The 24388-nt window shown below is 57.5% G+C and overlaps 1 protein-coding gene across 4 annotated transcripts in view; it reads left to right on the forward strand.

Moving 5' to 3' along the window:
• Positions 1-24388, forward strand: part of MLLT6 (MLLT6, PHD finger containing) — a 49108-nt gene that overhangs the window by 14545 nt on the left and 10175 nt on the right. For all 4 annotated transcript variants that reach the window (XM_085561776.1, XM_085561779.1, XM_085561777.1 and 1 more), the window contains 12 exons: positions 173-271; positions 1975-2067; positions 5669-5837; positions 7312-7968; positions 9177-9358; positions 10488-10605; positions 15889-15955; positions 16658-16800; positions 18569-18760; positions 20052-20137; positions 21930-22279; positions 23545-23644. In XM_085561776.1, the coding sequence (XP_085417902.1) occupies positions 173-271; positions 1975-2067; positions 5669-5837; positions 7312-7968; positions 9177-9358; positions 10488-10605; positions 15889-15955; positions 16658-16800; positions 18569-18760; positions 20052-20137; positions 21930-22279; positions 23545-23644 (2256 nt within the window). The remainder of the gene's footprint in view (positions 1-172; positions 272-1974; positions 2068-5668; positions 5838-7311; positions 7969-9176; positions 9359-10487; positions 10606-15888; positions 15956-16657; positions 16801-18568; positions 18761-20051; positions 20138-21929; positions 22280-23544; positions 23645-24388) is intronic.

The following is a 24388-nucleotide window of genomic DNA, read 5'->3' on the forward strand; positions in this document are numbered from 1 at the left end:
CTTTTCCCCCTTTCCCCCTTTTCTCCCTCTTTTCCCCCCATTTTCCCCCCTTTTCCCCCCTTTTTTCCCCTTTTTCCCCCTTTTTCCCCCATTTTCCCCCCTTTTTCCCCCCTTTTTCCCTCTTTTCCCCCTTTTTCCCCGTTTTTCCCTTTTTCCCCCTTTTTTCCCCCAGACCTCTCGCCATTCCGGCTCCTTCCTCCCGGGCCGCAGGAGCCGCTCGGCCTCGCCCCCCCAGGAAAAGCCCCCGGCCCACCACGAGCGGCCAAAAAAGGTGAGAAAACCCCCAAAATCCCCCAAAATCCCAAAAAAAAAACCCAAATCCCCAAAATCCCCCAAAAATTCCCACCATTCCCTCAACCCGGACCTCAAAATCCAGAATTTTCCCCCTCAAATTCGCAGTTTAATGGGTTAAAAATTCACATTTCGGGCGGATTTTTGGCATGAAAATGAATTTTTGGGAATGGTTTGGGATGGGATTATCTTTATGGGATCTGGTGCTGGAAAAGAATAGGAACAGGGATTTATTTGGGATTATTTATGGGATTTGTGCTGGAAAACAACAAAAATAGGGATTCATTTCTGGGATTTTTTAATGGGATTTGTGCTGGAAAACAAAAGGAAGAGGGGATTATTCCTGGGATTTTTTTATGGGATTCGTGCTGGGAATGGGATTTATTTATTTCTGGGATTTCTTTATGGGATTTTACTGGGGAAAATGGGATTTTTTAATGGGATCTGCCACTGGAAAGCAACAGGAACAGGGATTTATTTCTGGGATTTGCGCTGGAAAAGGGATTTATTTGGATTTATTTATGGGATCTGCCACTGGAAAACAATGGGAACAGGGATTTATTTATGGGATTTTCACTGGAAAAGGGATTTATTTGGATTTATTTATGGGATCTGCCACTGGAAAACAATGGGAACAGGGATTTATTTATGGGATTGTTTTATGGGATTTTCACTGGAAAAGGGATTTATTTGGATTTATTTATGGGATCTGGCACTGAAAAACAATGGGAACGGGGATTTATTTATGGGATTTGCGCTGGAAAAGGGATTTATTTGGATTTATTTATGGGATCTGACACTGGAAAACAACAGGAATGAGGATTTATTTCTGGGATTTGCGCTGGAAAAGGGATTTATTTGGATTTATTTATGGGATCTGACACTGAAAAACAATGGGAACAGGGATTTATTTCTGGGATTTGCGCTGGAAAAGGGATTTATTTGGATTTATTTATGGGATCTGGCACTGAAAAACAATGGGAACGGGGATTTATTTCTGGGATTTGCGCTGGAAAAGGGATTTATTTGGATTTATTTATGGGATCTGGCACTGGAAAGCAACAGGAATGAGGATTTATTTCTGGGATTTATGCTGGAAAAGGGATTTATTTGGATTTATTTATGGGATCTGACACTGGAAAACAACGGGAACGGGGATTTATTTCTGGGATTTGTGCTGGAAAAGGGATTTATTTGGATTTTTTTATGGGATCTGGCACTGAAAAACAATGGGAACAGGGATTTATTTCTGGGATTTTCACTGGAAAAGGGATTTATTTGGATTTATTTATGGGATCTGACACTGGAAAACAACGGGAACAGGGATTTATTTATGGGATTGCTTTATGGGATTTTCACTGGAAAAGGGATTTATTTGGATTTATTTATGGGATCTGGCACTGGAAAACAACAGGAACGGGGATTTATTTATGGGATTTGTGCTGGAAAAGGGATTTATTTGGATTTATTTATGGGATCTGACACTGGAAAACAACGGGAACAGGGATTTATTTCTGGGATTTGTGCTGGAAAAGGGATTTATTTGGATTTATTTATGGGATCTGACACTGGAAAACAATGGGAACAGGGATTTATTTCTGGGATTTCCTTCTGGGCTCCGGCGCTGCTCTTCCCAGCGTTGGGAATTCCGACATTCCCGAGGTTTTGGGGTTTTTTTTCCAGAGCCGGAAGGACAAGGAGAGGCCGAAGCAGAAGCACAAAAAGCGGCCGGAATCCCCCGGGAGCCTCCCCCCGGCGCCCGCGGCTGCCGAGAAGGTACCGGAAAAACGGGAATGGCGGGAAAATCCCGGGAAAATGGGAATGGCGGGAAAATCCCGGGAAAATGGGAATGGCGGGAAATCCAGTGGGAAAATGGGAATGGTGGGAAAATCCAGCGGGAAATGGGACAGGGAAGGGAAATCCACTGGGAAAATGGGAATGGTGGAAAAATCCCGGAAAAAATGGTAATGGCGGGAAAATCCAGCGGGAAATGGGAAAGGAGGGAAAATCCAGGGGGGAATGGGACAGGGAAGGAAAATCCAGCGGGAAAATGGGAATGGTGGGGAAATCCAAGGGGGAAATGGGGAAGGGAAGGAAAATCCAGCGGGAAAATGGGAATGGTGGGAAAATCCCGGAAAAAATGGGAATGGCGGGAAAATCCAGCGGGAAATGGGACAGGGAAGGAAAATTCATAGGGAAAATGGGAATGGTGGGAAAATCCTGGGAAAAATGGGAATGGCGGGGAAATCCAGTGGGAAATGGGAAAGGGAGGGAAATCCACTGGGAAATGTGGAAGAGAGGGAAAATCCACTGGGAAAATGGGAATGGCGGGGAAATCCAGCGGGAAATGGGGAAGGGAAGGGAAATTCATAGGGAAAATGGGAATGGCGGGGAAATCCACTGGGAAATGGGAATGGCGGGGAAATCCAGTGGGAAAATGGGAATGGCGGGGAAATCCACTGGGAAATGGGAATGGCGGGGAAATCCAGCGGGAAATGGGACAGGGAAGAGAAATTCATCAGGAAAATGGGAATGGCGGGGAAATCCAGCGGGAAATGGGGAAGGGTGGGGAAATTCATCAGGAAAATGGGAATGGCGGGAAAATCCAACGGGAAATGGGGAAGGGAAGGAAAATCCACTGGGAAAATGAGAATGGTGGGGAAATCCAGTGGGAAATGGGACAGGGAAGGAAAATTCATAGGGAAAATGGGAATGGTGGGGAAATCCAGGGGGGAAATGGGGAAGGGAATGAAAATTCATCCAGGAAAATGGGAATGGTGGGAAAATCCAACGGGAAATGGGGAAGGGAAGGAAAATCCACTGGGAAAATGGGAATGGTGGAAAAATCCCGGAAAAAATGGGAATGGCAGGGAAATCCAGTTGGGAATGGGGAAGGGAATGAAAATTCATCCAGGAAAATGGGAAAGGGTGGGAAAATCCAGGGAGGAATGGGAAAGGGAAGGAAAATCCACTGGGAAAATGGGAATGGCAGGGAAATCCAGTTGGGAATGGGGAAGGGAATGAAAATTCATCAGGAAAATGGGAAAGGGTGGGAAAATTCATTGGGAAAATGGGGAAGAGTGGGAAAATTCATCCAGGAAAACGGGAAAGGGTGGGAAAATCCGGGGGGGAATGGGAAAGGGAAGGAAAATCCACTGGGAAATGGGAATGGTGGAAAAATCACGGGAAAAATGGGAATGGTGGGGAAATCCAGTGGGAAATGGGGAAAGGAGGGAAAATTCATTGGGAAAATGGGAAAGGGTGGGAAAATTAATCCAGGCAAACGGGAAAGGGAAGGAAAATGCATCCAGGAAATTCAGCCAAAAAAAAACAGGGAAATGGAGCAGGGAAATCCACACAGAAAACTGGGAAAGGGAAGGAAAATCCATCCAGGAAAATGGGGAAGGGTAGGAAAATTCATCCAGGAGAATGGGAAAAGGGCAGGAAAATCCACCCAGAAAAACAGGAAAAATGGTCAGGAAAATCCACCCCAAAAAAATGGGAAAAGGGCTGGAAAATCCACCAAAAAACCGGGAAAAGGGCATTTTCACCAGACCATTCCCACCCCCAGGCCCTGCTCCCCTTCCCAAGGAAAAATCGGGATGAATTTCCACGCTCCCGCCGAGCCCATAAATCCGGGAGGGTTTTAATTCCCACATCTGGGGCTGGCAGGAGAAAATCCCTGGAATTCCCCCGTTCCCATCCCTTCAAATTCCGGGCACATCTGGCGCCTGCAGCTGTCGGGGGATTAAATCCAGGGATTTGGATCCCGGGATTTATCCCAAGGAGGGCTTGGGGGGATGTCAGGAAGGTCCCACATTTTGGGCCGTCCCATAATTACGGGAATATTTTTTAATTTTGGTCGCAGGGCGGATTTGGCGCTCTGGATTTGAGGGGATTTGGGATTTGAAGGGATTCGGGATTTGAGGGATCTGGGTTTGGGTTCATCCCTCTCTCCCTCCCGGCTGAATTCCCACAGTTCTCCCTCTCATCCCGAAATTTTGGATTTCCTGGCATTTTCACCCTCCTGTCTCCCCTGGCTCCTGCAGCTCGGCTGGAATTTGGGAATATCTGCTCCAATCCCTGGGAATATTCCCAGCCAGAGCTTTGGGATGGATGCAGGGATCCAAGGGAATCTCTGGTCCCATCCTGAGGATGAGGAAATTCCCTGGAAATTCCCTGGAAATTCCCATGGGAAACCTCTGATCCCATCCCAAGGATGAGGAAATTCCCATGGGGGATTTTCCAATCCCATCCCAAGGATGAGGAAATTCCCATGAGGAATCTCCAGTCCCATCCCAAGGATGAGGAAATTTCCCAAAAATTCCCATGGAGAATCTCCAATCCCATCCGGATGATGGGGAAATTCCCATGGGGAACCTCTGATCCCATCCCGAGGATGAGGAAATTCCCATGGAAATCTCCAGTCCCATGCTGAGAATGAGGAAATTTCCTGGAAATTCCCATGGGGAGCCTCTGATCCCATCCCAAGGATGAGGAAATTCCCATGGGGAACCTCTGATCCCATCCCGAGGATGAGGAAATTCCCATGGAAATCTCTAGTGCCATACTGAGAATGAGGACATTTCCTGGAAATTCCCATGGGGAACCTCTGATCCCATCCCAAGGATGAGGAAATTCCCATAGGGAACCTCTGATCCCATTCCGAGGATGAGGAAATTTCCTGAAAATTCCTCTGGAGAATCTCCAATCCCATCCCAATGATGAGGAAATTCCCATGAGGAATCTCCAGTGCCATACTGAGAATGAGGAAATTTCCTGGAAATTCCCATGAGGAATCTCCGATCCCATCCCAAAGATGAGGAAATTCCCATGGGGAACCTCTGATCCCATCCCAAAGATGAGGAAATTCCCATGAGGAATCTCCAGTCCCATCCCAAGGATGAGGAAATTCCCATGGGGAACCTCTGATCCCATCCCAAAGATGAGGAAATTCCCACGAAGAATCTCCGATCCCATCCCAAGGATGAGGAAATTCCCATGGGGAACCTCTGATCCCATCCCAAAGGATGAGGAAATTCCCATGGGGAACCTCTGACCCCACCATAAGGATGAGGAAATTCCCATGGAAATCTCCAGTGCCGTGCTGAGAACGAGGAAATTTCCTGGAAATTCCCCGTCCCAAAGATGAGGAAATTCCCACAAGGAATCTCTGACCCCACCATAAGGATGAGGAAATTCCCATGAGGAATCTCCAGTGCCGTGCTGAGAACGAGGAAATTTCCTGGAAATTCCCCATCCCAAAGATGAGGAAATTCCCGCTCCGGAGAGGGAAAAATCAGGAAAATGGGGGAAATCGGGGAAAAGGAGTCCTGTGGGCGGGCAGCTCCGGTGTCACCCGTGCCTGTCCCCCCAGGGCCCCGGTGGCCACCACGAGGCCACCAAGGAGGGCTCGGAGGTGGCCAGGGCGGAGGCCAAGGGCCGGAAATCCTCCAGCCACGGCAGCAGCCACAAGGGGAAGAAGACGGGAAGCGGGAAAAGCTCCGGAGGCTTCGGAGCGGCCGGAGGGAACTTCCAGGCGGCGGGTGAGGGGCAGGAGGAGGAGGAGGAGGAGGGAGGGGGATGGAGGAAGAGGAGAGGGATGAAGGAGGAAGAGGAGGAGGATGGAGGAGGAGGAAGAGGAGGATGGAGGAGGAGGGAGGAAGGAGGGGGATGGAGGAGGAGGAAGAGGAGGAGGAGGAGGGAGGAAGGAGAAAAGGAGAGGGATGGAGGAAGAGGAGAGGGATGAAGGAGAAAAGGAGAGGGATGGAGGAGGAGGAAGAGGAGGATGGAGGAGGAGGAAGAGGAGGAGGAGGAGGGAGAGGGGAGGGATGAAGGAGAAAAGGAGAGCAATGAAGGAGGAGGAGGAGGAGGAGAGGGATGAAGGACAAGGAAGAGGGGAAGGATGAAGGAGGAAGAGGAGAGGGATTAAGGAGGAGGAAGAGGAGGAGGAGGGAGAGGGGAAAGATGAAGGAGGTGGGAGAGGAGAGGAGAGGGATGAAGGAGAAAAGGAGAGCAATGAAGGAGGAGGAGGAGGAGAGGGATGAAGGACAAAGAAGAGGGGAAGGATAAAGGAGGATGAAGAGGAGAGGGATGAAGGGCAAGGAGGAGGAGAGGGATGAAGGAGAAAAGGAAAGGGATGGAGGAGGAGGAAGAGGAGGAGGAGGAGGGAGAGGGGAGGGATGAAGGAGAAAAGGAGAGCAATGAAGGAGGAAGAGGAGAGGGATGAAGGAGAGAGGAGAAAAGGAGAGGGATGGAGGAAGAAGAGGAGAGGGATGAAGAACAGTGAAGAGGAGAGGGATTAAGGAGGAGGAAGAGGAGGAGGAGGAGGGAGAGGGGAGGGATGAAGGAGGAGAAAAGGGGGAAGGATGAAGGGCAGAAGGAGAAGGATGGAGGAGAGGGATGGAGGACAGGGAAGAGGGGAGGGATTGGGAGGGAGGAAGAGGAGAACGATGAAGGAGAAAAGGAGAGCAATGAAGGAGGAGGAAGAGGAAGAGGAGAGCGATGAAGCACAGGGAAGAGGAGAGGGATGAAGGAGAAAAGGAGAGGGATGAACGAGGAGGAGGAGGAGAGCGATGAAGGAGGAGCAAAAGGGGGAGGATGAAGGGGAGAAGAAGAAGGGTGGAGGAGAAGGAAGAGGAGAAAGAGGAAGGAGAAAAGCAGAGCAATGAAGGAGGAGGAGGAGGAGGAGGAGGAGGAGAGCGATGAGGAGGAGGAGAGGGATGAAGGAGGAGCAAAAGAGGAAGGATGAAGGGGAGAAGAAGGGTGGAGGAGAAGGAAGAGGAGAAAGATGAAGGAGAAAAGCAGAGCAATGGAGGAGGAGGAGGAGGAGGAGAAGGAGGAGGAGGAGGAGAGCGATGAAGGAGGAGCAAAAGGGGGAGGATGAGGGGGAGAAGAAGGGTGGAGGAGAAGGAAGAGGAGAAAGATGAAGGAGAAAAGCAGAGCAATGAAGGAGGAGGAGGAGGAGGAGGAGGAGGAGGAGGAGGGCGATGAAGCCCCAGTGACCCCGCGTGTCCCCAGGCTCCTCCTGCGGCCTGCCCGGCTCCCAGGACTTCGCTCCTTTCCCCAAGCTGGAGCAGGAGGAGGAGAAATTCCGCAAAGCCGCCAGCTCCAGCTCGTCCTCGCGCTGCTCGCCGCTCTCCGAGGGCCCCAAGGCCGACGTCTTCGAGCAGAAGGTCATCTTCTCCGGCTTCGGCTCCATCATGCGCTTCTCCACCTCGGCCGTGGGCCCGCCGCGAGCCCGCGACGCCTCCCCCGTGGACTACAAATCCTCCTCGGCCGGCGGCGCCGCGGGTGGCACGGCGGGTGGCACGGTGGGTGGCACGGCGGGTGGCACCGCGGGTGGCACCGCGGGTGGCACCGTGGGTGGCACCGTGGGTGGCACCGTGGGTGGCACCGCGGGCGGCGGGCACAAGCGGACGGGCGCCGAGGAGGGCGAGGTGCTCAAGGAGAAGAAGCACAAGGGCAGCAAGAAGAACAAGCACGGCCCCGGCAGGCCCAAGGCGGGTAAAGGCAAAGAGGTTTTGGGGGCTCAGCTGGCTGGGTCCACCTCCACCTCCTCCTCGCCTTTCTCCGGGGGATCCCTGGTCAGCTCCAGCGTTGGGAATTCATCCCGGAGCTTCGGCCACGCCGGCAGCCTGCCCAGCCTCAGCATGGAGTCGCCGCTGCTGGGCTCAGGTGGGTTTCTCCCTGAGGGATTCGGGTGTGCTCTTTTCCGGAATTTTCCCAAATTTTCACAGAGTTTTCCAGGATTTTCTGGCCTTTTCCAGCACATTTAGCCATGTCCAGATCCAGATATCCAGTTCCATCACCCTGGGATCTCCCCCTGATCAGCTTCCCAAAAGATGAAATCTGGAGTGCAGATCTGAGCTGGGAACATCCCAAATCATTCCCGAATGTTCCCATTCCCGAGTGTTCCCATTCCTGAGTATTCCCAATCCCAAAACAAGGAATCTCCTCTCCCTGAGGATTAATGGGATAAATTGGAATCTCCTCTCCCTGGGGGTTAACGGGATCAATTGGAATCTCTTTCTGGGGATTAGCGGCACAAATTGGAATCTTTCTCCATGGGGATTAGCGGGATCAATTGGAATCTCTCCCTGGGGATATTTGGGATCAATTGGAATCTCTCCCTGGGGATATTTGGGTTCAGAAGGGATCTCTCCTGGGGATATTTGGGTTCAGAAGGGATCTCTCCTGGGGATATTTGGGATCAGAAGAGATCTCTCCCTGGGGATGTCTGGGATCAGAATGAAATCTCTCTCCCTGGGGATTAGCAGGATGAATTGGAATCTCTTCCTGGAGATATTTGGGATCAGAAAGGATCTCTCCCTGGGGATGTTTGGGATCAGAAGGGATCTCTCCCTGGGGTTGTCTGGGATCAGAAGGAATCATTCCCTGGGGATGTTTGGGATCAGAAGGGATCTCTCCCTGGGGATTAGCAGGATCAATTGGGATCTCTCCTGGGGATGTGTGGGATCAGAAGGGATCTCTCCTGGGGATATTTGGGATCAGAAGGGATCTCTCCCTGAGGATGTTTGGGATCAGAAGGGATCTCTCCCTGGGGATTAGCAGGATCAATTGGGATCTCTCCTGAGGATGTCTGGGATCAGAAGGGATCTCTCCCTGAGGATGTTTGGGATCAGAAGGGATCTCTCCCTGGGGATTAGCAGGATCAATTGGGATCTCTCCTGAGGATGTCTGGGATCAGAAGGGATCTCTCCCTGGGGATTAGCAGGATCAATTGGGATCTCTCCCTGAGGATGTTTGGGATCAGAAGGGATCTCTCCCTGGGGATTAGCAGGATCAATTGGGATCTCTCCTGGGGATATCTGGGATCAGAAGGGATCTCTCCCCGGGGATCAGCTGTCACTTCTGCCCCGCAGGGATCTACACCAGCAACAAGGACCCGATCCCGCTGGGCGCGGCGCTGCGGGCGGTCTGCAGCACCCCGCTGCCCTCGGGGCTGCTCCCGCACCAGGGCGGTGCCGCCCTGCCCCAGCTCAGCCGCTCGCCCTTCGGCAGCGCCATCCCCACGGCCTGCTCCTCCTCCGGCTCCACCACCCAGGTGGGGAGAGCGCGAGGGGGTGAGGGAGCGGGGACAGGGGAGTGGGGAAATGGGGGAGTGGGGAAATGTGGGAGTGGGGACAGTGGGAGTGGGGAAATGGGGGAGTGGGGAAATGTGGGAGTGGGGAAAGTGGGAGTGGGGACAGGGGGAGTGGGGAAATGGGGGAGTGGGGAAATGTGGGAGTGGGGAAAGTGGGAGTGGGGACAGGGGGAGTGGGGAAATGGGGGAGCGGGGACAGTGGGAGTGGGGACAGGGGAGTGGGGACAGGGGGAGTGGGGACAGTGGGAGTGGGGAAATGTGGGAGTGGGGAAATGTGGGAGCGGGGACAGTGGGAGTGGGGACAGGGGGAGTGGGGACAGGGGGAGTGGGGACAGGGGGAGTGGGGAAATGTGGGAGTCGGGAAATGTGGGAGTGGGGAAATGTGGGAGTGGGGAAATGTGGGAGTGGGGACAGTGGGAGTGGGGACAGCGGAGTGGGGACAGCGGAGTGGGGACAGGGTGAGTGGGGAAATGTGGGAGTGGGGACAGGGGGAGTGGGGACAGGGGGAGTGGGGACACGTGGGAGTGGGGATATTTTGGACTGGGGACAGTTGGGATTGGGAATACTTGGCATTGGGGACATTCAGGAATGGGTATAATTGGGACTGGGGACAGTCAGGATTGGGGACAGCCAGGATTTGGTAAAATCAGGATTGGGAATAGTTTGGATTGGGGACAGTTGGGAATGGGAATAATTGGAATTGGAGACGCTCAGGAATGGGAATAGTTGGGATTGGGGACAGTTGGGAACGGGGACAGTGGGGATTTGGAACAATCAGGATTGGGAATAGTTGGGACTGGCAACACTCAGGATTGGGAATAGTTGGGACTGGCGACACTCAGGATTGGGAATAACTGGGATTGGGGACAGTGGGAGCAGGGACAGTTGGGACTGGGGATGTCGGAATGGGGACAGCCAGGAATGGGAACAGTCGGGATTGGGGACACCCGGGGCAGGGAACACTCCCACCAGGAGGAGCGATTGCATCCACACCATTCCCAGAGCTCCCGGCTCCAAGCCAGACTCCAGGAGATATTTTTAACGCGGGAACAGCTGCGATAACCAGGATATTTCCCTGATTCCCGTGCAGGTGTTTTCCCTGGCCGGTTCCACCTTCAGCCTCCCTTCCTCGCACATTTTCGGGAGCCCGCTGACATCCGGGCTGTCCCTGAACCCCCTCCTGAGCCAGCCGGAGAGCAGCCGGGCAGGTACGTGAATTCCCAGGTATGTCCGAGTTGGCATTCCCGAGGGATCTCCTGCCAGGACGGGAGGGCACCGCTGCATTCCCGGCTTTTCCAGCTGCTCCGCCTCGGGGTGACAGCCGGGGGGACAGCAACGGCGTGTCTGCCAGCGGCACCTCGGGAGAGGCCCTGGAGGATGGGTGGCCCTGGAGAATGAATGTCCATGGATAATGAGTGTCCCTGGAGAATGGACATCCCTGGAGAATGGATGTCCATGGATAATGAGTGTCCCTGGAGAATGGATATCCCTGGAGAAGGGGTGGCCCTAGAGAATGAATGTCCATGGATAATGAGTGTCCCTGGAAAATTGATATCCTGGGAGAATGGGTGGCCCTGGAGAATGGGTGGCCCTGGAGAATGAATGTCCATGGATAATGAGTGTCCCTGGAGAATGGATATCCCTGGAGAATGGATATCCCTGGAGAAGGGGTGGCCCTGGAGAATGGATGTCCATGGATAATGAGTGTCCCTGGAAAATGGATATCCCTGAAGAATGGATATCCCTGGAGAAGGGGTGGCCCTGGAGAATGAATGTCCATGGATAATGAGTGTCCCTGGAAAATGGATATCCCTGGAGAATGGATATCCCTGGAGAAGGGGTGGCCCTGGAGAATGGATGTCCATGGATAATGAGTGTCCCTGGAAAATGGATATCCCTGGAGAATGGATATCCCTGGAGAAGGGGTGGCCCTGGAGAATGGATGTCCATGGATAATGAGTGTCCCTGGAAAATGGATATCCCTAGAGAATGGATATCCCTGGAGAAGGGGTGGCCCTGGAGAATGGGTGGTCCTGGAGAATGAATGTCCATGGAAAACTAGTGGCCCTGGAAAATTGGTGGCCCTAGAGAATGGATATCTCTGGAGAATGGATATCCCTGGAGAAGGGGTGGCCCTGGAGAATGGATGCTCCCAGAGAATGAATGTCCATGGATAATGAGTGTCCCTGGAAAATGGATATCCCTGGAGAATGGGTGGCCCTGGAAAATGGGTGGCCCTGGAGAATGAATGTCCATGGAAAACGAGTGTCCCTGGAAAACTGGTGGCCCTAGAGAATGGATATCTCTGGAGAATGGATATCCCTGGAGAAGGGGTGGCCCTGGAGAATGGGTGCTCCTGGAGAATGAATGTCCATGGATAATGAGTGGCCCTGGAGAACTGGGTGTCCCAGGACAATTGGATGTCCCTGGATCATGAGTGGCCCTGGATGATGAAGGGTGGCCCTGGAAAATGGGTGGCCATGGAGAATGGATATCCCTGGATAATTGGATATCCCTGGAGAAGGGGCGTCTCAGGAGAATGAATGTCCATGGATAACGAGTGTCCCTGGAAAATGAATGTCCCTTGAGAACTGGGTGTTCCTGGGGAATTGGGTGTTCCTGGAGAACTGGGAGTTCCTGGATAACCGGGCGGCCCTGGAGAATGGATATCCCTGGATAATTGGGCGTTCCAGGAGAATGAATGACCCTGGAAAATGAATGTCCTTGGAGAACTGGGTCTCCCTGGAGAATTGGGTGTCCCTGGAAAACGGGTGCCCATGGTTCGGGTTGGGAGGGACCCTAAAGATCATCCATGGGCAGGGACACCTCCCATTATCCCAGGGTGCTCCAAGCTGGCCTTGGGCACTTCCAGGGATGGATCAGCCACAGCTTCTCCGGGAATTCCTTCCCAGAATCCCATCTATCCCTGCCCTATCCCAGTTTAAACCCACTCCCAGTGTCCCTCCCCTCCATCCCTTGTCCCAGGCCCCTCTCCAGTTTTTCTGGAGCCCAATTCCAGCACTGGGAGCTGCTCCAAGATCTTGTATTGGGAGATTCCGGCCACATCCAGGAATTAATGGATATAATATGGATTATTCCTGCCTGGAAGAGTGTCCCAGTAGGAGATGAGGGAGTTCAGGATCCCCCCGGCTCTGTCTGGAGGAGCTGCCGAGCCCCAGCTGGGTTTGCTTGCTCCCAAATCCCGCTGGGAATTCCGGCATTCCCTGCAGGAGATTCCCGGGATTCCTGCACGCGGGAATGTGTGGAGAAGAAGAGGAAGGGTGGGGAGGCAGCTGGAGCTGGAGCCGCCACATCTGAGACGGCTCCGGGCGAGGGGAGCGAGCGTTCCAGGGATGGGAAGATAAATCTGGGATTTATCCCGGATTACCCTTGGAATGGGAGCTATCCCACACCTGTGCACAGCAGCCCCATCCCAGATTTCCTGGAGGAAAGTTCTGGATGCCAAAGCTGAGCTGGGCACTGCTGAGGCACTGCCTCAGATCCTGGGGGCAGTTTTGGGATCTTCCCAAGAAGGACGTGGAAGGGCTGGAGCGCAGCCAGGGAGGAGTTTGGAATGCCAGGAGCGGCTGAGGGGAGCTGGGAATGTTGATCCTGGAGAAAGGAAGGATCGGGATGGACCTTCTGGATCTCCAAGGGTTTGGAGCTCCAGGAACAGCTGAGGGGAGCTGGGAATGTTGATCCTGGAGAAAGGAGGGATCGGGAGAGATCTTCTGGATCTCCAAGGGTTTGGAGCTCCAGGAGCGGCTGAGAGGAAATGGGAATGTTGATCCTGGAGAAAGGAAGGATCGGGATGAACCTTCTGGATCTCCACGGAAGGGTTTGGAGTGCCAGGAGCGGCTGAGAGGAAATGGGAATGTTGATCCTGGAGAAAGGAGGGATCGGGAAGGATCTTCTGGATCTCCAAGGGTTTGGAGCTCCAGGAGCAGCTGAGGGGAGCTGGGAATGTTGCTCCTGGAGAAAGGAGGGATCGGGAAGGATCTTCTGGATCTCCATGGAAGGATTTGGAGTGCCAGGAGTGGCTGAGGGGAGCTGGGAATGTTGATCCTGGAGAAAGGAAGGATCGGGAGAGACCTTCTGGATCTCCACGGGTTTGGAGTGGCAGGAGCGGCTGAGGGGAAATGGGAATGTTGATCCTGGAGAAAGGAAGGATCGGGATGGACCTTCTGGATCTCCACGGAAGGGTTTGGAGCTCCAGGAGCAGCTGAGAGGAAATGGGAATGTTGATCCTGGAGAAAGGAAGGATCAGGAGAGACCTTCTGGATCTCCAAGGGTTTGGAGCTCCAGGAGCAGCTGAGAGGAAATGGGAATGTTGATCCTGGAGAAAGGAAGGATCGGGATGGACCTTCTGGATCTCCATGGAAGGGTTTGGAGTGCCAGGAGCGGCTGAGAGGAAATGGGAATGTTGATCCTGGAGAAAGGAAGGATCAGGAGAGACCTTCTGGATCTCCAAGGGTTTGGAGCTCCAGGAGCGGCTGAGAGGAAATGGGAATGTTGATCCTGGAGAAAGGAAGGATCGGGATGGACTTTCTGGATCTCCACAAGTCCCTGACAGGAGGGGACAGCCGGGGAAGGGGGGTTGGGCTCTGCTCCCAGAGAACGGCCTCAGGAGGTTTGGGTTGGATTTTTGGGGAATTTCCTCATGGAAAGGGTGCTCAGGCATCGGAACAGGTCCCCGTCCCGTTCCAAACCTCGCGGATGTGTCACGGCAGAGCGGGGACAGGGCCGGGCTGGGTTAATGACCTCCCTCCTGACCTTGGGGGGCTTTTCCAACCCCAACCATTCCATGAATCCCGTGGAGCTCCTTAGGGAGGAGCTCGGCGCCTGGAAACCTCCAGGAACCCGGGTTCCCTCTGGGAACAGGATCCCCAATCCCGGCCGACCTTCAAGCTCCGCTCCAGCCTGCCTCTGGCGCTCCCCGGGATTACCGGGTCCAGCCGGGGCAGGGCTTGGCACGGGATTTGTCCCTCCCCGCGGCCCCCATCTCCCCGGGACAAACCGGCCGGGGGGACCTTGCCGGGGTGACCGCCCCGATCGGGCCGCGGTGCCGGGCGGTGCCGGGTGGTGCCGGGCGGTGCCGGCGGCTCCTCCCCGGGGGACGCACCGGCGGGGCCGCCTTGCGCCACGCTCGGGGTCGGTGCTGCTCGGTGCGGTGCTGCCCGGTTCCATTCGGTGCTGCCCGGTCCAATTCGGTGCTGCCCGGTCCCATTCGGTGCTGCCTGGTCCCGTTCGGTGCTGCCCGGTCCCATTCGGTGCTGCCCGGTCCGATTCGGTGCTGCCCGCTCCCATTCGGTGCTGCCCGGTCCGATTTGGTGCTGCCCGGTCCCATTTGGTGCTGCCCGGTCCCATTCGGTGCTGCCCGGTCCCATTTGGTGCTGCCTGGTCCAATTCGGTGCTGCCCGGTCCGATTCGGTGCTGCCCGGTCCGATTCCGTGCTGCCCGGTTCCGTTCGGTGCTGCCTGGTCCGATTCAGTGCTGCCCGGTTCCGTTCGGTGCTGCCCGGTCCCGTTCGGTGCTGCCCGGTCCCGTTCGGTGCTGCCCAGCTCAGTTTGGTGAGGTTCGGTGCGGTTCGGTTCTCCCGGTACCTCTCGGTTCCGGTGCCGGTCGGTGCCTCTCGGTACCGCTCGGTTCTCCCGGTACCTCTCGGTTCCGGTGCTGCTTGGTGCCTCTCGGTACCGCTCGGTTCTCCCGGTACCGCCCGGTTCCGGTGCCGGTCGGTGCCTCTCGGTACCGCTCGGTTCTCCTGGTACCGCCCGGTTCCGGTGCCGGTCGGTGCCTCTCGGTACCGCTCGGTTCTCCTGGTACCGCCCGGTTCCGGTGCCGGTCGGTGCCTCTCGGTACCGCCCGGTTCCGGTGCCGGTCGGTGCCTCTCGGTACCGCTCGGTTCCGGTGCTGCTCGGTGCCTCTCGGTGCTCCCTGGGACCTCTTGGTGCCGGTGATGCTCGGAACTGCCCGGTGCCCCCCCGGCAGGCACAGACCGGACACAGACCGGGCACACACCGGGCACTCACCGGGCACACACCGGGCACTCACCGGGCACACACCAGGCACACACCAGGAACACACCGGACACACACCGGGCACTCACCGGGCACTCACCGGGCACTCATTGAGCACTCACCAGGCACTCACCGGGCACACACCGGACACACACCGGTCACTCACCAGGCACACACCGGGCACACACCAGGCACACACCGGGCACACACCAGGCACTCACCGGGCACTCACCGGGCACACACCGGGCACACACCGGGCACTCACCGGGCACTCACCGGGCACACACCGGGCACACACCGGGCACACACCGGGCACACACCGGGCACTCATTGAGTACTCACCGGGCACTCACCGGGCACTCACCGGGCACACACCGGGCACTCACCGGGCACTCACCGGACACACACCGGGCACTCACCGGGCACTCACTGGGCACCGCTGAGCCCGTGCCCTCTGTCCCTGTCCCCGCGCAGAGCCCGACCTGGAGGATTGCGGCTTCGGCTGCCGAGGGACGTCCCCGCAGGAGAGCCTGTCCTCCATGTGAGTGACCGGGGACAGCGGGACAGCGGGACAGCGGGATGGAGGGGACAGAGGGACAGTGGGGACAGGGAGGGGACAGAGGGGACAGAGGGGACAGTGGGGACAGAGAGGGGACAATGAGGGGACAGCGGGACAGCGAGGGGACAGAGGGGACAGAGGGGACAGTGGGGACAGGGAGGGGACAGGGAGGGACAGGGAGGGACAGGGAGGGACAGGGGCACAGCCTGGGGATAATGGAGTAGAGATGGAGCGAGAATGGAGTGGGAATGGAGAAGGGATGGAGCAGGAACGGAGCAGGGATGGAGCGGGGATGGAGCAGGAATGAAACAGGGAATGGAGCAGAGATGGAGAGAGAATGGAACAGAGAACGGAGCAGGAACTGAGCTGGACTGGAGCAGGGGTGGATCAGCAATGGAGCAGGGATGGAGTGGGGATGGATCAGCGATGGAGCAGGGATGGAGCAGGGATGGAGCAGGGATGGAGCAGGGATGGATCAGCGATGGAGCAGGGATGGAGTGGGGATGGAGCAGGGATGGATCAGCAATGGAGCAGGGATGGAGTGGGGATGGAGCAGGGATGGATCAGCAATGGAGCAGGGATGGAGTGGGGATGGAGCAGGGATGGATCAGCAATGGAGCAGGGATGGAGTGGGGATGGAGCAGGAACGGACCAGCGTCCCCCTGACGCCCCCGGCCCCCCCAGGTCCCCCATCAGCAGCCTGCCGACCCTCTTCGACCAGACCGTGTCGTGCAGCAGCAGCGGGCAGCTGGACAACGTCCCGCAGGCCACCCCCAACATCGAGCAGCTCCTGGAGAAGCAGGGCAACGGCGAGGCCGGCGTCAACAGTGAGAGCGGCCGGGGGGCGAGGGGCAATCCCGGGGCAGTTCCCGGGGCTCTCGGGGCAGTTCCCGGGGCTCCCGGGGCAGTTCCCGGGGCTCCCGGGGCAGTTCCCGGGGCAATCCCGGGGCAATCCCGGGGCAATCCCGGGGCAGTTCCCGGGGCAATCCCGGGGCAGTTCCCAGGGCTCCCGGGGCAGTTCCCGGGGCAGTTCCCGGGGCAATCCCGGGGCAATCCCGGGGCAGTTCCCGGGGCTCCCGGGGCAGTTCCCGGGGCAGTTCCCGGGGCAGTTCCCGGGGCAATCCCGGGGCAATCCCGGGGCAGTTCCCGGGGCTCCCAGGGCAGTTCCCGGGGCAGTTCCCGGGGCAGTTCCCGGGGCTCCCGGGGCAATCCCGGGGCTCCCGGGGCAGTTCCCGGGGCAGTTCCCGGGGCTCTCGGGGGTGAGGTGCAGCTCCGGGGCAGCTCCCGGGGCTCTCCAGGGTTTGTTTGGGAGCCAGCTGGAATTTTTGGGATTCTGCCCGCGGGCAGCAGAGCTGAGCAGAGCCAAAGCCCCAGTGTGTGCCGGGGGAGGAGCTGGGGCAGCGCTGTGCGGCCGCTCCCTCCCGCTCTGGGGTGCAATTATGAACTTTGTGATCCTTTTTTTCTTTTTTTCCCCCCCATTTTTCCACATCCACACCACTCTGGGATTTGACTGTGAATCCTGTCATCCCTTTTTCTTTTTTCCACCCATTTTTTCACATCCACACCGCTCTGGGTTGCAATTATGAATCCTGTCATCCCTTTTTCTTTTTCCCCCCCATTTTTCACCGCTGTGGGGCCGGTCCCTCCCTCTCTGCGGTGCGATTATGAATTTTGTGATCCTTTTATTTTTCTTTTTCCCCCCATTTTTCCCTGTCCCCACCACTCTGGGGTGTGATCATGAATCCTGTCATCCCCTTTTTTCTTCTTTTCCCCCATTTTTCCCCATCTCCACCACTCTGGGGTGTGATTGTGAATCCTGTGATCCCTTTTTTCTTTTTTTCCCCATTTTTCCACATCCCCACCGCTCTGGGATTTGATTGTGAATCCTGTGATCCCCTTTTCTCTTTTTCCCCCATTTCTCATCGCTGTGGGGCCGGTCCCTCCCTGTCTGCGGTGCAATTATGAATTTTGTCATCCCTTTTCTCTTTTTCCCCCCATTTTTCACCGCTGTGGGGCCGGTCCCTCCCTCTCTGGGCTGCAATGATGAATCCTGTGACCCTTTTTTCTCTTTTTTCCCCCATTTTTCCACATCCCCACCACTCTGGGCTGCGATTATGAATCCTGTGACCCCTTTTTTCTCTTTTTCGCCCATTTTTCCACATCCCCACCACTCTGGGCTGCGATTATGAATTTTGTCATCCCTTTTCTCTTTTTCCCCCATTTTTCCCCATCCCTGCCACTCTGGGGTGTGATCATGAATGCTGTCATCCCCATTTTTCTTCTTTTCCCCCATTTTTCCCCATCCCCACCGCTCTGGGCTGCGATGATGAATCCTGTGACCCCTTTTTTCTCTTTTTCCCCCATTTTTCCCCATCCCCACCGCTCTGGGCTGCGATGATGAATTTTGTCATCCCTTTTCTCTTTTTTCCCCCATTTTTCCCCATTTCCATCACTCTGGGCTGCGATGATGAATCCTGTGACCCTTTTTTCTCTTTTTCCCCCCATTTTTCCCCATCTCCACCGCTCTGGGCTGCGATGATGAATCCTGTGACCCCTTTTTTCCCTTTTTTCCCCCGTTTTCGGGTCCCCCCGCAGTCGTGGAGATGCTGAAGGCGCTGCACTCGCTGCAGAAGGAGAACCAGCGGCTGCAGGAGCAGATCATGACGCTGACGGCCAAGAAGGAGCGGCTGCAGCTGCTCAACGTCCAGCTCTCCGTGCCCTTCCCCGTGGTCACCGCCGGCAGCAACGGCCCCGCCGGCCAGGCCCACTACATCCTGCCCGCCAACGGTGAGCGCACCGGGCACTGGGCACCGGGCACCGGGCACCAGGGTGAGGGCACCGGGCACCGGGCACCAGGCACCGGGCACTGGGCACCAGGGTGAGGGCACCGGGCACCGGGCACCGGGCACCGGGGTGAGGGAACTGGGGTGAGGGCATTGGGCACTGGGGTGAGAGAACCAGGCACTGGGCACCGGGCACTGGGCACCAGGGTGAGGGCACCGGGCACCGGGCACCGGGCACCGGGCACTGGGCACCGGGGTGAGGGAACTGGGGTGAGGGCATTGGGCACTGGGGTGAGAGAACCGGGCACTGGGCACCGGGCACTGGGCACCAGGGTGAGGGCACCGGGCATTGGGCACCGGGCACTCGGGTGAGGGCATTGGGGTGAGGGCACCGGGCACCGGGCACTGGGCACTGGGCACTGGGGTGAGGGCATTGGGCACCGGGATGAGGGCACCGGGCACCGGACACTGGGCACTGGGGTGAGGGCATTGGGCACCGGGGTGAGGGCACCGGGCACCGGGCACTGGGGTGAGGGCACCGGGCACCGGGATGAGGGCACCGGGCACCGGGCACTGGGCACCGAGGTGAGGGCATTGGGCACCGGGGTGAGGGAACCGGGCACCGGGCACCAGGCACCGGGGTGATGGCACCGGGCACTGGGGTGATGGCACCGGGCACCAGGGTGAGGGCACCGGGGTGATGGCACCGGGCACTGGGCACCGGGGTGAGGGCACCGGGGCTGAGGGCATTGGGGATGAGGGCACCGGGACACAGGGCATCGGGGTGGTGGCACCAGGATGAGGGTACCAGGGTGAGGGCACCAGGGGTGAGGGAATGAGGGGTGACAGCACCGGGGATGAGGGCACTGGGGCTGAGGGCACCAGGGATGAGAGTTCCAAGGCTCAGGGCACCGGGGTGAGGGCACCGGGGATGAGGGCACTGGGATGAGGGCACCGGGGAGGGGCAATGGGGGTGAGGGCACCAGGATGAGCACACTGGGCACTGGGATGAGGGCACCGGGGCACCAGGACACTGGGCATTGGGGTGATGGCACCGGGGTGAGGGCACCGGGGTGAGGGTACCGGGGTGAGGGCACCGGGATGAGCACACCGGGCACCGGGATGAGGGCACCGGGGCACCGGGACACTGGGCATTGGGGTGATGGCACCGGGGTGAGGGCACCGGGGTGAGGGCACCCAGGACGTGTCCCCGCGGTGCCCGGGGGTGTCACGGGGGGCGGATCTGTCCCAGGGCCGCCTCCGGGCCCGTCGCTGACTCTGCCGTCCCCTCGCAGCGTGCGCCGGCGACTCGCTGAGCGCCAAGAGCCCCCCGTGCAAGAACAGCTTCGGCATCGAGAACTCGCTCTCCACCTCCTCCGAGGTACCGCGGCCCCGCGGCCACCGGCGCGGGTGGCACCGCGGCCCCGGGGCTCGCTAGCCACCCGGCCAAACCCGCTAGCCCCGGCTCGCTAGCCACCCGGCCAAACCCGCTAGCCCAGGCTCGCTAGCCACCCGGCCAAACCCGCTTTGGTAGCCACCCGGCCAAACCCGCTAGCCCAGGCTCGCTAGCCACCCGGCCAAACCCGCTTTGGTAGCCACCCGGCCAAACCTGCTAGCCCAGGGCTCGGTAGCCACCCGGCCAAACCCGCTAGCCCAGGCTCGGTAGCCACCCGGCCAAACCCGCTAGCCCAGGCTCGGTAGCCACCCGGCCAAACCCGCTAGCCCAGGCTCGGTAGCCACCCGGCCAAACCCGCTTTGGTAGCCACCCGGCCAAACCCACTAGCCCAGAGCTTGGTAGCCACCCGGCCAAACCCGCTAGCCCAGGGTTCAGTAGCCACCCAGCCAAACCCGCTAGCCCAGGGTTCAGTAGCCACCCGGCCAAACCCGCTAGCCCAGACTCGGTAGCCACCCAGCCAAACCCGCTTTGGTAGCCACCCGGCCAAACCCGCTAGCCCAGGCTCGGAGATCAGCTGCTCCCTGTAGCTGGGCAGCAGGAGCGCTCCCAGGGGATCCTGCACATCCAGCAGGGCTCTGAGTTTGGGGACCCCTTGGACTGGAGCCACCGGAGCCACCGGAGCCACCCTGAGCCACCTGAGCCAATCTGAGCCACCCCGAGCCCCCAAACCACCCCAAACCACCCCGAGACACCAAAACCACCCTGAGCCACCCGAGCCACCCCAAGCCACCCTGAGTCCCTCCTTTTCCCGCCCCGAGCCACCCCAAGCCTCCTGAGCCAACCCAAACCACCTGAAGCCACCCCGAGCCCCCAAACCACCCCAAACCCCCCAAACCACCCCAAACCACCCCGAGCCACCCAAACCACCCCGAGCCACCCAAACCACCCCGAGCCACCTGAGCCACCCAAGCCACCCAAGCAAACCCAAACCACCCCAAGACACCCCAAGACACCCTGAGTCCCCCAAACCACTCCAAGACACCCCAAACCACCCCAAGCCACCCCGAGCCACCCAAACCACCCCGAGCCACCCTGAGCCACCCTGAGCCACCCCAAGACACCCAAACCACCCCAAGACACCCCGAGCCACCCTGAGTCCCCCAAAGCACCCCAAGACACCCCAAACCACCCCAAACCACCCCAAACCCCCCAAACCACCCCGAGCCACCCCGAGCCACCCTGAGCCACCCCGAGCCCCCAAACCACCCCAAGACACCCAAGCCACACCAAGCCACCCTGAGCCCCCCAAACCATCCCGAGCCACCCAAACCACTCCAAACCACCCCGAGCCAACCCAAGCCACCCTGAGCCACCCCAAGCCACCCAAACCACCCCAAGCCCCCCAAACCACCCTGAGCCACCCAAACCACCCCAAGCCCCCCAAACCACCCTGAGCCACCCAAACCACCCTAAGCCAGCCTGAGCCACCCTGAGTCCCCCAAACCACCCCGAGCCACCCCGAGCCACACTGCGCCACACTGCGCCACACCAAGCCAACCCAAACCACCCCGAGCCACCCTGAGCCACCCGAGCCAACCCAAACCACCTGAAGCCACCCTTAACTCCCTAAACCACCCTGAGCCCCCCAAACCACCCTGAGCCACCCTGAGCCCCCCAAACCACCCCGAGCCACCCTGAGCCACCCCGACCCCCTCCTTATCCCACCCCGAGCCGCCCTCCGCCCCACCCCGACTCCCCGTGTCCGTCTGTCCCCCAGGAGCCCCCGTCGGGCTGTCCCAGCCGGAGCAGCTCCTCGCTGTCCTTCCACAGCACCCCGCCGCCCCTGCCCCTGCTGCAGCCCAGCCCCGCCGCGCTGCCGCTGCCCGGGGCGCAGCCCCTGAACGGCCTGGCCAGGGGGGCGAGCGGGGGGCTGGCAGCCGCCTCGGGGGCCGGCCACGGCCTCCCGGCGGTGCCCGGCGTGGTGGACGGCTTGTTGGGCAGCTTGGCCGGGGCGCAGCAGGTGCCCCTGAACGGGATCCTGGGCAGCCTGAACGGGGCGCAGGCAGCGCAGGGTGCCCCGCAGCCCGGCGGGACCCCGGCGCTGCAGCTCTCCGGGAGCCTGAGCAGGTGAGCACCCAGGGGTCCCGCAGCTCTGCAGCCTCGGGGGAGGGAGGGCAGGGAGGGACGGAGCAGGTCTGACCCTCCCCAGCCTCAGGTGAGGGAGGGACGGAGAGATCCTGCCCCTCCCCAGCCTCAGGTGAGGGAGGGACGGAGCAGTCCTGCAAGTCTGCAGCCTCAGGGGAGGGAGGGCAGGGAGGGACGGAGAGATTCTGCCCCTCCCCATCCTCAGGTGAGGGAGGGACGGAGCGGTCCTGCCCCTCCCCAGCATCAGGTGAGGGAGGGACGGATTCTGCCCCTCCCCAACATCAGGTGAGGGAGGGACGGAGTGATTCTGCCCCTCCCCATCCTCAGGGAGGGATGGATGGAGCGGTCCTGCCCCTCCCCATCCTCAGGTGAGGGAGGGATGGAGAGATCCGGCCCCTCCCCATCCTCAGGTGAGGGAGGGACGGATCCTGCCCCTCCCCATCCTCAGGTGAGGGAGGGACGGAGCGATCCTGCCCCTCCCCAACATCAGGTGAGGGAGGGATGGAGAGATCCGGCCCCTCCCCATCCTCAGGTGAGGGAGGGACAGGGCGATCCTGCCCCTCCCCATCCTCAGGTGAGGGAGGGACGGATCCTGCCCCTCCCCATCCTCAGGTGAGGGAGGGACGGATCCTGCCCCTCCCCATCCTCAGGTGAGCTGCCAAAACCACCAACGGAATAACCCTTAAAAGCAGCAGCCTGTTGCATATTCATGTAGCTCATACACGATGATAAATTCCTTGGAAAATCAGAATTTTCCTGGGTTTTGTCGGCTCCTTCCCCTTAATCCTGGTGGTTCCATAGGAGAGAAGGTGGGAGGAAATTGGTGTTTTCTGATAAGGAGTTTGTAAATCTTCAGGTTTTGTGTTGCTGTTATCTCTGTGCAAAGAGTTCCTTCATTATCTCACCCCCTTTCTTGTGCTAGTAAAAAAATATCTTACAAAAACGATGTATACATTTAAATATCTCCCAAAAGCTATTTTACCATTGCGTTACAACCTAAAATTCTATTTCGTGCGTTGCTTGGAAGGGATTCACGCAGCAATTACAAAATAACCCTCCGCAATACAGCACAAATTTAAATTGTTGGCGACAAAACACGCATTTTTCACCGAGCTGCTGAGCTCAGGCCAGGCATTTCCCAACTCCTGCTTTTCATAAATACATTTTTTCCTCGCCGCCGCGCCCGGGATGCTGCTGAGCGTGGAAGGGGATAATTTTGGGCGCCGATTTTGTGTGTTTTCCTGCAGCCTGAGCCCCCTGACGGAGCAGCAGCGGCACGTCCTGCAGCAGCACGAGCAGCAGCTGCAGCAGCTGCAGCAGCTCCTGACCTCGCAGCCGCTTAACCCGGTGAGGGAAGGGGGAAATGAGGGAAAAGTGGGAATTTCCTCCCGGCCCTGAAGCCTCGGAGCTTTTCCAGGCCGAGCCCCCGGTGGGAATTGGGAGGTGGTTCGGGAATTTGGGATTGGGGGGAGCTGGGGGCAGCGGGGGTGGCAGAGGTGGGATTTGGGTTGGTTTTGGACCAAAGGGAGGAAGGTTAATTGGAGTTTAGTTGGAGTTTAATTGGAGTTTAATCGGGGTTTAATTGGGGTTTAGTTGGGGTTTAGTCAGAGTATAGTCAGAGTTTAATTGGAGTTTAATTGGGGTTTAATTGGAGTTTAATTGGAGTTTAGTCGGAGTTTAATTGGAGTTGAGTCAGAGTTTAGTTGGAATTTAATTGAAGTTTAATTGGAATTTAGTCAGAGTTTAGTTGGAGTTTAGTCGGAGTTTAGTCGGAGTTCAATTGGAGTTTAATTGGAGTTTAATCGGAGTTTAGTTGGAGTTTAGTCAGTCAGAGTTTAGTCAGAGTTTAATTGAAGTTTAATTGAAGTTTAATTGGAATTTAGTCAGAGTTTAGTTGGAGTTTAGTCGGAGTTTAGTCGGAGTTCAATTGGAGTTTAATTGGAGTTTAATCGGAGTTTAGTTGGAGTTTAGTCAGTCAGAGTTTAGTCAGAGTTTAATTGAAGTTTAATTGAAGTTTAATTGGAATTTAGTCGGAGTTTAGTCAGAGTTTAGTCGGAGTTTAATTGGGGTTTAATTGGGGTTTAGTTGGAG

This window comes from Lonchura striata, chromosome 27 (assembly GCF_050655825.1).
Source record: "Lonchura striata isolate lonStrDom1 chromosome 27, ASM5065582v1, whole genome shotgun sequence".
NCBI lineage: Eukaryota > Metazoa > Chordata > Aves > Passeriformes > Estrildidae > Lonchura > Lonchura striata.